At 43.4% G+C, this 15568-nt stretch overlaps 1 protein-coding gene across 1 annotated transcript in view; it reads left to right on the top strand.

Annotated features, from left to right (window-relative positions):
* Nucleotides 1–15568, top strand: part of thada (THADA armadillo repeat containing) — an 80237-nt gene that overhangs the window by 21403 nt on the left and 43266 nt on the right. Inside the window, exons 24-28 of the mRNA XM_071924782.2 lie at nucleotides 3198–3320; nucleotides 4461–4583; nucleotides 4786–4877; nucleotides 9683–9772; nucleotides 13005–13136. Of these exons, the coding sequence (XP_071780883.2) occupies nucleotides 3198–3320; nucleotides 4461–4583; nucleotides 4786–4877; nucleotides 9683–9772; nucleotides 13005–13136 (560 nt within the window). The remainder of the gene's footprint in view (nucleotides 1–3197; nucleotides 3321–4460; nucleotides 4584–4785; nucleotides 4878–9682; nucleotides 9773–13004; nucleotides 13137–15568) is intronic.

Below are 15568 nucleotides of genomic sequence, written 5' to 3'. Positions count from 1 at the left end.
CAGACCGCTCACTTGCTGCTGTTTACGAGAAAGTTTCGTATTTCGCTATTAAGTTTCGATTCGTCACTGTAAGAGACGAATTATATATATAGGTCCAAAATCGCCGAACTTATCCTTTAAGGTTATGCTACGGTATGTGTTGCAGGGAGTAGACATGGTGAGGGTTATGGTTAGGGAATGAATGTTGGAAAGTTCTCACAAGCTTCGTAATAGAAACCCTGTGTTTGTGTAAGCGTGTGTGTGTGTGTGTGTGTGTGTGTGTGTGTGTTCCTGTTTACTCCTAAAAGCAGTGCAATCAGCAGTTCTTGGCGTGCCACTGGAGCACTCATGCTGGAAGAACACAGAGTCTCTTAATCCATCTGTCTCTTTCTCTCACTGACACACTTGCATAAACACACACATGCACACATGCAGACCCACCCACACACACACACACACACACACACTGTCCTTTGTTTGACCCCTCCTAGTAGTCACCAATCCCACACACTTCAACAATGTGTCTTAATCTCTGACTATCCTACCTTCACACTTGACTGACTCACTCCGTTATCCGCCCTCCGCTCGGCTCTCCACTTCCCTCTGATTACAGCACACAACAGACATTAGAGCTGGACACCGCAGAGTTCATGTTTTATCATAACAATAATACCTGAGTGGGTGCTCTTTACTGTGATTATGGGTCCGAGTCGCAGGGCAGTAATGTTGGCATCACTCGCATACCTCTGATCTTGTGGGTTTGTACGCCAGTTACCAATACATGTGTACTGTCTGAAAGGCTTTCTTCAAAGTAGTCAGGGCATCTGCAGTTTCCTTAAAAAGTCTGAAAGAACTCTGTATTACATATAGATATATTATCTATGTACATTTATGGCCTTAAAACATATAAGAATGTCTTAAATACAGTGAGTAGCGATCTTATTTTTTTCACCATGCAGTGACAGGTGCCTTTGTGTTGCATGTCCACGCTCAGATTAATACTGAACAGGGTTAGTAGCACAAAATGCATCCTATCTGCTTTACTAAACACAGTTGGACTTCATGGCCCTTAACAATTCATTGGTCTTAAATTCAACTCCAGTTATCATTAAAAAGGTATTAAAAAGTCTTAAATGTGGCTTTCTGAAACCTGTAAATATGTTGGTAGTTCACATACATAAGAATAAACAAGTATAGATTCAGTCAGACTACAGATTCAGTCAGATACAGTCCCATTGCACATTCATGTAAATCTAATCTATTATCAGTTTATTTTAATGTGATCTCAGCTCCCTAGTTGATCAGTTGTCTTCTTCTCTTCTATGGAGAACACAGTAAATTTGGCGACTATAGCTTATAACATATTACATACATAGAGACACTGCTTATACAACAACAGTGTATTATGAAAAGATTTAGCTAACAATTATGTTTTTCATAAACCATTAGTTAAGGGCATTATCTATATAATTGAATGCTGCTTTGAGTGGTCATATTGCTTGGCTGAATCAAATCAGATATCATAACTCTGGTATAGTTGAAGAGAGGGGAAGAGGGAGATGGGAGAGTAAGAGAGAAAATAAAGCGATAGGATGAAGTAGAGAGATGGAAAAGAGCGGTATAGAAAGGGAGGATGGATAAGTTGAGATGCGGATGAAGGGAGAAGGAGAGAGCAGATAAGATAGAGGAGAGAGAGAGAGCCAAGGGAGCGCAGGAAGTCTGGGGAGAAGCTGAAGTCGACACCTTGGCAGAGCTCCGGGCCGCATTCCTTCACACAGAAAGACAGAGTCAGATCCGGGAAGGCTGGCTCCGGCGCTGGCCTCACGCTGGTCTGGACCGACCCGGGACAGACTTCACAGGAACCAGACTAGCTCTCCTCCTCCTCCTCCTTCCTCCCACCTCCACCCCCAGCCTCCCCCAAGAGTTCACAGGAGCCACCGGGCCTCCTCCTCTCCTCCCTACCTCCATCATCTCTCCATCCCTCCCAGGCTTATCTCTGACTCTAACCCGGGCCAGACATACAGCTGGCTCTCATCAGCTCCCCCAGTAGGAGAACTCCTTTCTCACACAGCAGCCAGTCACCCCCCCCCCCCCCCCCCCAAACCTCCCGGTGCATACAGATGATGTCACTCTGAAGCTGGTGGTGTTTATGTAGACAAATTTATGTAATCATATGTCTACAGCTCTATGCAATAGAATAACATTGTATATCACAGCGGAAGGCACAATTTAGCTCAGTTTGGAGGTCTACAGAAACCAGTTCTTCAGAGCAATATGAGTAACAAGTGCAGTACTTTATTCAATAGATCAGCCGATATCAGTACCAATCCAAGCACTACTGAATCTACAGTAGTTTATGCCGCCTCTTATAAAACAATTACTGGGATGCAGAAGCACATGAGTCGCATTTATTCATTTGTTTGATCAAATTATGCACTGGCCATTGTATAACAACCATCATAATGCTTTAGTAGTGATTTAGTAGTAATGATTTAAGTAGGCTACATAACATAGGTTATGGACACTAGTCAAGCACAGCTTATTGACTCTCAAAAACAACTTATTCAGAATAGCTTGACAGAGGGAAAAACAGCTTATTCAGAATAGGTTGACAGGAAAAAATGGCATATTCTGAATAGGTTAACTGATAAAAATCAGCTAAACAGATATAGAACAATGTTCTAGGTTAGACCTAATTAAACAGACTGACATTTAGCTCACATAGCCATGGCTCCTCTTCTAAGCAATAAATGCAATGACTCTAAACTTCACAAATTGCCGCATGACAGCATTTTCATATCAGGAGATATTGTTCCTCCCACCAGAAAAGTTTAATATTGCGCCAAAGTGCATGTTATTAAAATATCAATATCAGCACAGCTTCCGATCAGAGTATTTGGGAACTGAATCTGCACTGATTCCTGATACTACAGATACTATCGGTGCACCTCTAGTTCAGTTCAAACCTTACTTATAGACAAAGAGAGCTCTCTTTCCCAGGGCCTTGTTACAGGAAGAGAAGAAAGATAACACACTGATATCTACAGTTAGTTTTAGTATTACATGATATTTTAGTAGCACAGTTTTGTGACGGAGCCTGTTTTTCTCCTTGATCATCCTGTCTCTTTTTTTGTCTTTCGTCTTTCACCTTGCAACTCCCTCTCCTCTCCCTGTGTGTCTTTATCTGTGCTGATGTATTTCGTCCACCGCCCCTGCAGGCCCTGCTGTCCTCTGAGCCCAAGTCGTCCAGCTGCAGTCTGTTGAAGATGACCATGAGAGAGCTGACCGCCCTGGCCATGCCCTCCGCTGACAGAAACACAGACAGCTCCACCGTCCCTCAGGTACACCCACCCAGTACTTCCATCCTATCCCCTGAGTCCTACATCCAGTCACATCTCACCTGGGAGAGCCAGTCTCTGAACAGACTGATTTGACTGATGCTCTTAGACTTTTGCCTGGTTCTTGATGTCTCTTTCACTTGGTCTCATCTAGCCTAAAAACCAGGTTGGGAAAATGACTGCGGTTTGACTGATACGGGTTTTAAAAGGCTGGTACTGATACCAGTGTTTTTTTAATTGAAGCCACTTTTTGATGATATTTTGTACTGATATTCAATATCTTTATATTTGACCATTTTCATACAAAAACATTTAGACCATAGGACACTAAAACTCTCCATCGAATCCCATAATAATAATAATACATAAAACACGTATGCTTAATAATAATAAATCATGCATACTTGTGTGGAATGTGATCAAAATGTCACATTAGAATCCATTCAGGTTAAGGGCTTCTCATAGTCAACCAGTGTAGTAATGATCAATTCTACAATAAATATGTAATCCAAATTGTATCATATTCATGATATCAGAGGTGAATGACATGGACTGGTTGATATTGGTTACATTGGATGCAAGTTTTTAATACAAGGCCAATATTGGCCCAATAAATCAGTCTAACCTTAGAAATTACCATCAGTTGCCAGCCAAATGGTGGCATATTTTGGCTGTGGATGGTACGTTTGTCTACCAACCAGTTTCGGCAGATATCCAGTCATCTTTTGAAGGTCCTGTTATATTCTGAAAGCTGCTTATAAAATAGTGATAGCAGTAGACCAGTTTTGCAATATACCAGCTACTGTGGCCCATAGACAAAATTTCCAGCCCTGCACAAACCCAAACTGAACCCAAACACCATTTAATTTCACAGACATCTGAGTCTTATCTTTTATAGTTGATGGCTACTGGATTCTTGGTCTTTGTGTGTCTCTCTGTATAGGAGTTCTGGTCCATGAACTCTAGTCTGGTCTCATGATCATATAAACTTCTAGCTATGGCCTGAATTGGTCTTGGATGAACACTCTTATTCTGAGAATCATTATACATTCATGGTCAGAAATCACTAAATGAATTAGATTGTTTTTAAATTAGATTTGTCTAGACTGAATGGTTAAGTGTTATCTGTTGACCTCCCCACAGGTCCACGCTCTGAACATCCTGCGGGCGCTGTACCGGGACACTCGCCTGGGGGAAAACATCATCCCCTTCGTCTCAGAGGGAATGCAGGCCGCCGTACTGGGCTTCACCTCTCCTGTCTGGGCTGTGAGTTTCACCTCTTCCTTCTTTTTTCTCCATACACCCACCTCTTGAAAAAACAGGCTTAAAATGTTTTGTATAAGTGTTTGTGTTTGTACGTGTGGAACTGTAAAGCAGGGTGTTGCAAGAAAAACTGATGCCATTTTTTGTGTAACTCACTGACTTCCTCTCTCTTTGTATCCGTTTCTCTCTCTTCTTTTATTCCCAGGTGAGGAACTCCTCCACTCTTCTCTTCAGCACCTTGATCACAAGGATCTTTGGAGTGAAGAAAGGGAAGGACGAGCACTCGAAAAAGAACAGGTCTGCTGCTTCTCACCCCATCCACTGCTCATCTACCAGTTCCAGTTTACTGTCATGTGCATCAGGGCAGAATGAAATGCCGACATGAAGATACCCCAGATCAGTGGTTTTCGAGGGCCAAGAGTCTTCAGGTTTTCATTCCAGCCAAACACTACAGCAGCTGATTTTATTGCTGAATACACCTTCAACCAGAGAGGAGGAACGAATCATTGAAATCAGCTGGTTTAGTTTGGTTGGAATGGAAACCTGCAGACTCTACTATGGCAGGGGACTGGACAACGTTGGCTTAGAAGGAACTCCTATTCAGTCTTAAATATACATTTCCTGAAAAAAAAATTCTAGGAACAATTGTCAGTAATCTTCAAACAAGGCAGGATAAGACAGATTACTATCCTAGTATCAAGAAAGTGTCACTTGATTGTTTGTTAGTTGTTTTGCATTAGAAAAATTAGGAACTGTCTCACCCCGTCAGCAGATTTTTTCACTTGTTTTAAGAAAAAGTAATATCTTAACACTCAATGCTAGACTAAATGACTTGTTAAGATGGATATATTTTGCAGTGTAACAAGAACACAGCAATATAGAATCAAGTAAGTTGAAATCAAACAGCAGTAAAAGTGTATGAACAGTGCTTGTTCTGCACCACTGGGGGCCAGTGTTGTTACACCACTGTGGTTGAAATGTAGTCTCACTCCAGTCACTCACTCACTCCCTGCTGTTAGTTCACTGGCTGTGGAGATCCAAGTCTCCACTGCTGGTGTGGTGTACCACTATAGTAAAGATACTGGGATCAAAGTAAAAATGTCTCAAAAAGGAAAAAAAAGAAGCATTTTCTATCAAAAAAGTAAATGGAAACATGTAATATGCATCTATTGAATTTTTAAAACCCATTTCTCCCATCACTCTTTTTTTGTTTTGACTCTTTCACTCAATGACACCACACACTTTCGCAGGTTGACAGCGGATCACTTGCCGCCCCCTCCCCCCACCCCACCCCACCCCGCCCCCGCTCTCCTATCACTTCTCACCGGCCTTCACCTCTGACCTCTGTGTGTGTGTGTCCGCGCATGAGTGAGTGTGTGTCATGCATGTGTTTGTATGCATCTGACTAAGGGAGTTGATATGTGTGTCTGTGCCTATCTCTCTGTCTACCTGTGCGTGCTTGTCTTTGTATAGATTACCATAAGTAGACCGTGGTGTGTCCTTGACAAGGTGGGACGGCCTGCAGCGCTAACTGGCCTGTCCTGTCCTGCATAGTTTACTGAATTACACTGAGCAAATCACCGCACGCTCTCAACGAGGTGCATTATGGGGCGGGACGTCTAGGTCACAACCGCAGTCAGCGACGATTGATGGAGGAGACAAGAGGCAGGATGGGAAAGAGCGTAACAGCTGAATCGGTGTGGAAATACAACTGTTCCTGTTTCAGTTGTTGGTCCTGCTTTACCTTGTGGACAATTATTTATTGCGAAGGTCTGTTTGAAAAAGTTTAAATTGTCTATGAGGTTTCTGGAGAGCGGGATTGAATTATAACAGGCTGACTTGTCAAACAACAATCCAGGCCTTTTCAAACCTCTATGCTGAAAGTGATAGTACACCTGGGTCAAATGGTATTTCCAAATATATTTTATGGTTTGTTTTATTCTACTTAGATGCCAAATGGGTGGAGTTTGCCACTTAGGATGCTACAACAAGTACCAGGATGATTAGAGAATCACAGGAAAGTATTTGAAGCTGCAGTGGAGAAGAGTGTCCCATCCCCACGAATTGAGACCCTGTAGATTCCCCCTATTTGGCCATGAAAAGTTCTGGGATTTGGTATGGACACTAGCGAGAAGTCTTCTCCACCCACAGGAGGTGACGAACTGAAACTCAAGACTGAAATCCTCCTAAACAGCAGTGAGTAGCGCTCCGTCCAGAGAAGCTGGACTCACCAGCGTGTGCTGTGTAGTTTTCTGACACCACTTTACAGGATTTCTGGGTATTGAAGTTTAAACTTTTCCAACGGTTAACTCTCGCTGCTCTTTGGGGCAGCGAACATGCAAAGTTCATCAATCATATAGTAAATTTTTGTATGATTGACAACTTACCTGCCACTATCAGAAGTCTTCTGGTATTGGGAGCAGATTGAAGCAGACACGAGCAATAATTTGCATGTACCATTTGACCCAGGTCCGTGTGATAGTTCAATTCAAGTCTATATCGAGCGCAGGAGTGATTTGTTACCCGGGGGGGGCATCGGGGTAGAGTTTCACTGGCTTTTCCACATGAGGCTGTTTTAGGAGCCGGGCCCCGCTCCAGGAAGCCCAATCTGTTTTCCTTTACTTCCATTGGCTGATGCGATGAAGGCCTCCGAACCCTCACGACCAAGCCAAGGCTACTCCTATTTATCTAGTCTGTTTTCACCTCCTGTATCTGTCTCTTTCCATCTCTTTGCCTATCCCTCCCTCTGGATAGCTTTGTGTTATCTCCTCCTCCTCTTGTGTGCTTGTTTGTTTCATATTATTACTATGTAGGCTATTTTTATGCGTGTGTGTGTGAGAGAGAGTGTGCCTGAGAGAACTAGAGACAGGACGACAGCTATGTGAATGAGCGTTTGAGCTCTAACTTGTATGTTAGGTTGGGTGTGTGCATGAGCATGAAAGCTGTAACTCGTTCATTAGTGTGTGTGTGTGTGTGTTCGGGAGTGTGTCTTTTCCACGGTGCGTGCTGTGTGTCTGCTCTGTGTTATTACCGTGATTATTTGGTTGTGTGCTCTGGCGGCAGTAAATGCATTTGACAGCTTGTCCACTCTAATATTTTGGCTATGTGTGTGTGTGTGTGTGTGTGCGCGTGCGTTGAGAGTCTCTTGGTCCAGTGGAGCTGAAGTGTATACACTCACACAGAAGCAAGTTTATTAATTGCTGTGTGTATATGTGTGTGTTAGGAAATGCTGTGTTTCTTGCTGTGTGTGGGAGTTTGTCTCTGTGTGTTCTATGGAGTTACTGGGATCCAGACTTAGTTTGACTCACCTCTCCTCTCCTCTCCTCTCCTCCCGTCCGTGACTCCACGTTGATGTTGATCCGATATCGTCGTTGCGATAACTACAGCTGTAAACAAAGTTGACGGAGCGAGGATGGCACCCTGCATTCCAACCGAAGCCTCCGAGCTTTATCTCAACCCTGCGTCAACTCTTCATTTTTCACCGCATGTGCCGCTTGCATACGCGTGATATTACAGTCGGGAGAGCCCGCAAACATGAGCGGGCCTTCTCACACACACCTCCTCTCCCTCTTCTCTCCTCCCCCCCGACCCTTACCCCCTTTACCCCATCTAATCTGCTCTGACGCGACCTCTGACCTTTCCCCTCCAGAAGGCCTATCGCAGGAGAGCCTTGTCAGACTGAGAGACACTCATTAGGGAGAGTGGAGGAGGGTGGGGTGCACACACACACACACACACACACACACACACCCTTATATAATATACATGAGTATGAGCACATGCCCACGCACACACTCTTGCAGTCACATATACATACAGTGGATATCAAAAGTCTGCACACATTTTCATCTTATTTGCTTGAAACCTGAAATGAAAACACATCAAGTCAGACTTTATCACTTTAATGTAAGTGCATGATTGTGTGTTTTTATCCTCACATCTCTCTGTGCTTGTGTGTGTGTGTGTATGTGTCAGGTCACAGAGGTGAGGGGTGCAGGTCAGGAGTGTGTGATTGGGAGGGGGGCACAGCGTAACGATGGCCGTATGCAATCCATACACCAAGAATACACAGCTTTGTCCGAAGCTAACTGCTACCACATTCGACCACATCACTCCCAATCTGCTCCACACCGTTCATGCCATACCGTGACTGGACTCTGACACAAACTGACCAACACACACACACACACACACACACACACAAGCATGCATGCATACATGTATGGACACAGAAACGCACATACATGTGACTTTGCTTCTCTACCATGACGGTGCCTGCAACTAACTTGAACCAGACCCAGAGTCCATTATGGGGTGTGTGTGTGTGTTAGAAAAGAATTAACAGCAGTCGTGACTGAAGCAGTATGTGATCGCTCCAGTCTTCTGGTCATGTGCTGAGCAGACTAGAGCTCTTCTCTTTAGGAGCGACTTGATTTAGATAAGCAGAGTTAAATAAAGACTTTATTGGCCCTGAGGCTGAATGGGGGTTGTAGCCATGAGACCGCCAATGTTAAATATAAAGTTTGTCATTTTATGGGCGGGTGTGTATATGTGTGTGTGTACAGTAAATACGTAAGCACAAACACACGTGACCATGACATATATACACACATACATGCAATCGCACACATACCATATACATAAATATTCTCCAAGTGGCTGTTTGTTTACAGACAGGATAAACAAACACTGAGGCTTGGCCTAGAATGGCATGGTATGGACTAGTTGGCAGCAGCCCAACCTAGATAACTCCCCTTCTCCTTATGAGAGCTGCACAGCAATGCTCCAACTTTTGACTGTCTTATATCTCTCTGTCATTTCTCTCCTTCTGTCTCTCTCTCTATTTCTTGAATTAATTTCTTTAACAATAAAGGGTCCTAGCGTACCAGAAAATGATTCTTTAGGATGGTACCACAACAAAACCCGTTTTGGTGCTACAAAGAAGCATTTTAGAAAAGGTCTATCTCACCATGCTCAATTGGTTCTATATAGGACCTTTATGGTGCTGTAAAGAACCCTTTAAGAATGCATGTAATGCTCCAAAACAGCAGTATTCTCACTTTCTCCATTCTCTCTCTATTCTCTGTGTCTCTTGCCCTCAGGATGACGGGCCGAGAGTTCTTCACTCGATTCCCAGCACTCTATCCATTCCTCCTGAACCAGCTGGAGGAGGCCGCCGCCACGGTGGACAGGTGAGGTGCTATTCAATCCAGACACACGCACGCAAGCTCCTGAATTCAGCCATTCTCCCCTTGATTCCATTAGGATTGATTTTGTTTACATTTAGGCCATGTGAGACAGCTTTGTTAAGCTCATTAAGTGGCGGTGCTGTTGTGCTGGACAGTCTCCAGGATTTCTGTTTTAATCAAGTAGGATTGCTCTGGAATGAGTTGCGTGATCGGCCTCCTTTCAAAATGCCATCACTTGCTTCCAAGAAAATTGTTTGAATAAGTTGCATGTGAAAAATTAGATTTTAAGACCAAAACAAGGTTAAATATTTTGTCAAGATGAATATTTTTTGCAGCGGGGAGTGCACTCCCTCTTCACTGAGGTTCATTGGCCTTATCTTTGGCAACTCAGCCCCGACTCCCCTTTTTAAAAGCTTTCGGGTCGGCCAACAGCTCCCCAAGTCGGTCTTATCTTAATACGGATCCAATTAATCGAACGCTGTCTCAGACCGGCTCTTTCACAATTCCCCCTGCTCCCTTTGACCCTCGTTAAAACATTAGCAAAATTCCCACGGAACCAGATCTCGGCCGTCTGACTTCCCACATCATCGCAGTGTATCGCGCCACCCAGATGGGCCAACCACACCGTACTGTAGCAGTACACAGCAGGACAGAGGGTGAAAGAGCTGTTGTTAGTGGTTTTAAAGAGGCTTGTTGAAGTTACAGCACAAGTGCATTCCCGAAATAGGCGACAGTGTCCTGAAGGCTCTAGAAATGGGTTTTTGGACTGTAAGGTTGTATGTTCGAATCCCTGAACTGGCTGCGAAAAGTGAATGAGTAACGTTTTCCATGCTAGCATTTACTGTATTGAGTGATGGCAACTAGCATTATCCAAAGTAAGATCACAGACTTTTACATAACGTGTATAACAAAATAATGCCTTAGTAGGACTGAAGATGATTGAGCAGCGGAGGGAGAGAGAAGAAATTCACAGAAGACTTGGGAAAGTCGTGGAATTTGAGACTGCCATGAAATGCCACAGAGTCTGTTTTCCATCCTGCCAAGTGTTTCTATTTCTCCCCATCTCTATCTTCCTCTCCCTCTGCCTCCAGCTGCATCCCAACAAGGCCTGAAATGTTCGCAATGCCCCTTCACCGCCCTTCCCCCCCGCCCTCCCTGGTGTCTCTCTGACATCACATCCTGTCCCGCTGTGCCTGACTGAACCGGGACACTAAACACAGACCGATTCCTAATTGGGCCGCTATTACATTTTCATCCTGCTGATTGCATGGCTGTCCCAGCGGGTTGTAGTGTGTGTATACATAGGGCGTGTGTGCGCGTTGTTGTTGAATGGAGTAATGAAAAGCACAAGTTGTTTTCGCAGGGGGTCTGTTGCTCTATCGCTGCTCTATTAGGACCTCATGACTAATGACAGGACCCGAGGGACATCCTGCTCTCATGACACACACACACACACACACATCATCATCAGACTTTATATGCATGCAGATCTACATCGACCTGCATGTATAAGCATACACACACACAGGACCAAATGTCAGGTGCAACCTATGGTGCAAACACTGTTCCCTCATGATGTTCCCATATTCCAAGATGCTACCATTCGTATACACAGTGCTAAACAAATTCGAGAGTGGATTCATGAACAGCAGGATGAAGTCAGACTCCTTCCATGACCCCAATCAGCAGATCTAAACATCCTTGAAGCTTTTATAGGAAGTAAATTTCCACATCCATCCTTCAAAGAACTGGAGTCTTTCCTTCTAGAAGAACGGTCCAACGTCCACACAGTTCAGGACGCAGTATGACAGCAGGGACAAGGAGGACTGAAGCTGCTCTGAAGGCAAACGGTGCCCCTACGCCTTAGTAGCTGCTTGATATTCATGAATTGTTAGGTGTTTTCCTTGTCTATCTCTCTCTGCGTCTCCATTTCCCCCCTTCCTTCATTGCAAGTGTGTCAGAGAGAAACTGTGAAGCCGCTGGCAACGAGAGACAGTTTCCATTCTGAGTCAGTCGCAGATGGAAGGATATTGAGTTGGAGGGAGAAAAAGAGGGAGGTGAAAAGCTCAGTTCAAGGACAGATGAGGAGATGACTTTATCGGAGCGTGGGTGGTTTCGGATGTGAATTGTGTGTCACCCCTACAAGAATTTAGGCCTATTATGTTTTATTGTGGAAATAAATGATATTCTGTGTGTGTGTGTGTAGGCATTTATCCTTTTTTGGTCCAGAAAAATGGCCAATTCACTAGTATTGCAACCAGACTCTGTTTATGCACCTTATAATAGTAGTAATAATGATAGTAATAACTTTGTGTAGCACGTTTAAAAAGTTAAAATAGTAAAAGCAAACATCATAATCATAACTCTGATAGAATACATTTGTATAACCAAAAAGGCACCACAAAATAAAAAGACAGAAAAAGAAGATAAAACAATATGTCAGCAAAGATAATGCAATAAAAGACATTGCATGAAAGTATAAAAATAAGTTTTATTTGATGGGAGGGGTGGAGGGGCGGGATTGTTCAAAAATCGCTGATTTGGTTTTATTACTTTGAATTTTTTTACGTATTCCTCCTAGTACAGGATGAAGTCCCCACTAAAGATTTTCCATTTCCAGGAAGTAAAGTAATGAGATTTTGATATAAAAATTCAATAAGATAAGATTTTTGTCTTTTAGGTGTCAAATAGGTGTATGGTGTGATAGAATGAGCTAAAAGGGCAAAAAAGTCCAACAATAGCTTCTTACCATTTTACAGTCTGATGACAGTTTAAACAGCGAATGACGTAAATGCTGACATGGCTAAAAAAAATAAAAAATCATTATTGAGATTTGTTTCGCTTGACAATCTACGAGCTGAGGGACTAATGTGTCCCCCCAGTCTGTTTTTCCCATTTGCCCTTGCCTCCTCCAAGTCTGTTATTAGTTATTTACAGCAGCTTTTGGACTGCACAGAAGCCATGCAGTCCTCCTGCATACATTTACAATACAATACAGTTGTCACCCATCACCAAAGCAGCTGAAGTTATGTCTCTGTGGGGAAGGAAAATACGCACTTTATACACTTCTGTGTGACGTGACTGTACGGTTTGCATGTGATTTAAGCCCTGCAGTCTAGGAATTTTCATCTTGACATGAGGTGACCTGCCAAGAAAGGTCGGGAAAGCCTGCTGTGCTGAGTCCTGATTTTGTGTGTGTGTGTGTGTGTGTGTGTGTGTGTGTGTGTGTGTGTAGTGACAGTGGCCAGGTGAAGCTGCACCCCAGTCTGTTCCTGCTGCTGTTGGTGCTTGGCAGACTCTACCCTTCTCCCATGGACGGGTCTTCGTCTCCCCTGGGACTTGCCCCTTTCATGCCTTTCATCATCAGGTGAGTGGTTGGCCTACACACACACACACACACACATTCATACATATATACAGTTGGCAAAATTTCTAGTTTTTATTGCCTTGAGGTGTGAAAGGAAAACCCATTAAGTCAGACTTTTTTTTTCACTTTCATTTGGATGTAGCAACCAGTAAAATCAAGGTGAAAACAAAAGGCTACTCATTTCTGACAATGCAATAAAAATGGAAAACTAAAACACCTTAGTTGTAACCATTTATTAATTATCAGAAATGAGTAGCCTTTTGTTTTCATCTTGATTTTACTGGATACTATAAATGAAAGTGAAAAGAGTCCGATTCATTTCTTACAGGCAATTAAAACGAAGAATTTTTACATTTTTATATTGGGTTATTTGGGTATATATTGGGAACAAGCTGTTTGTGTAAGGTTCTCCATACTCCACTGCCATAGTATGCGCCAACCCTCTGCCCTCCACCAACAAAGAGTTGAAGTGCCCTTGAGCAAGGCAGTCAACCCCTAACTGAGTGTTGTGTGCCAGTATGTGAATGTGTGTAACCCTCCTTCCAACTGCAACTGACCCAGATTATCACTGTAAATGAGAATGTGTTTCGAGTCATCTTGTCTGGCTAAAAAAAGGTTGAAATAAAAAATAATAATAATAATGCTAAGATTAGCTTGGAGAATCCTCTATCAAATCCTACAGGGTCACACAGCTGCTCTCCCAGCCACCTTGAACTTCTCCCAAACATCGAACCATTTACAATCACCAAGACAAAACACCTGTAGTCTAAGCATGAAGTATTAGTGTGTGTGTGTGTGTGTGTGTGTGTGTTTAGGGAAGCTCTGTTTTGTTTTGTTGCGCAGCTGTTTCTGCATCCTTCATCTGAACGTGTTGTGTCTCATTCTGTCATTTTGTTGTTCTTTTCTTTTTACATTGCACTCCACAAATATATATATATATACTTACATTTCTTTTGCGTATGAGTGTGTTTTTATGTTTCCGTGGCACCGAGACAAACACCTGCCTAGTCTAAGCATTCGTCTCTGTTTGTCTGTGTGTGTTTGTGTCTGTCCTAATCTGTGCATCCACACTTTGTTTCTCTGTTTGTTGTCTGTTGTTTGTGTGTCGCAGTGTACCATTAGATTCTCACTGGTTTTATCTGGACTCCATTTGCTGTTTGCCGGGGAGCGAACTGGACAGGCGAATGGGAAACTGCGGTTACGGCACGCATTTTTCACATTCCTGAGACGGAGAAAAACGCAAATATTATTGGAACATGTTGCTCTACTGCACCTGCAAATCAGCAGAGCTGGGGCCTGTACATCCCATTGCACACACACACACACACACAGAGTCAGAGGGAAATCATGCTCTGACAACTGACAACGAGTTTGTGTGTCTCTATTTTGTGCTGTGGGAAATAAATGTACAGTATCTCTAGTGCAGTTTACTTCTGTATGGAGACCTTCATCGGTCTTGATGACAGGAAACGTCTTTGTACTTTCATAACAATAAAAATGTTTAAGTGGAGATAGTGTGGCACCTATCTACTTTTAGCACACAAATGCACAAACAGGCAGGCAAACATAGTAACCAGCAAAATCAAGGTTAAAACAAAAGGTTACTTATTGCTGAGTTCATTGAAAATGGAAAACTAAAAGTTGTATAAATCAGCACACATGCTTTTTTCCCATTATGCTGTACAAAAATAAACTGCACATTCTGCACCAGTATTTCCCACAACACAAAACACACACACAGACCCAGTAAATTTGGGAAAGGAGAGGGAGGAGCCGGACATCAGGGGCCGATGTCAGGTGCACACACACCCCCAATAATCGATAATGGATCGTTCTGTTCCCTGGCTATGGAAAACTGACTGGAGCGGATTACTTGGAGAGGAGTGGCGGGGGAGTATCCCAAGAAAGGGAAAAATACAGCCTAGTTTACGCAAAGTTTAGTTTTTGATTGTGTGTGTGTGAGGTGTGTATGTGTGTGTGTGTGTGTTGGGGTGGGGGGGTCAGGCCAAGACCTTGGGGTTGGAATACTCCAGTGACGGTCGAGATAACAGCACGTGAGTGGTGTGTATGTCTGTGTGTCTGTTTATTAGAGTATATCTTTATTGTGGGTTAGGGTTGGGGTGTTTGTGCCTGTCTCCGTCTACCAATCTGTGTATATCTGCGCTACTTATACATGTGTGTGTGTGTGTGTGTGTGTGTGTGTGTGTGTGTGTGTGCGTGCACATACACACCCACAAAGGGAAGAAGCTGCCTAATGGCTTCACCACACACTCCTCAGCCCGGGCCAAGCTAGCCGGTGTGATCTGAGCTGACGTTTGTGTTCGTCCTTCCAACCGTCGTAAGACCTTTTATCAAATCTGTCAGTTTTGTCCTCAGTCGTCACTCAGGATGATCCACACAGATGTTGGGTTTCTCCTATAAGACGCAGCTTA

Source organism: Centroberyx gerrardi, chromosome 15, assembly GCF_048128805.1.
Source record: "Centroberyx gerrardi isolate f3 chromosome 15, fCenGer3.hap1.cur.20231027, whole genome shotgun sequence".
Taxonomy (NCBI): Eukaryota; Metazoa; Chordata; class Actinopteri; order Beryciformes; family Berycidae; genus Centroberyx; species Centroberyx gerrardi.
The sequence above is the reverse complement of the archived record's forward strand: the minus strand, read 5'-3'. Positions and strand labels throughout refer to the sequence as shown.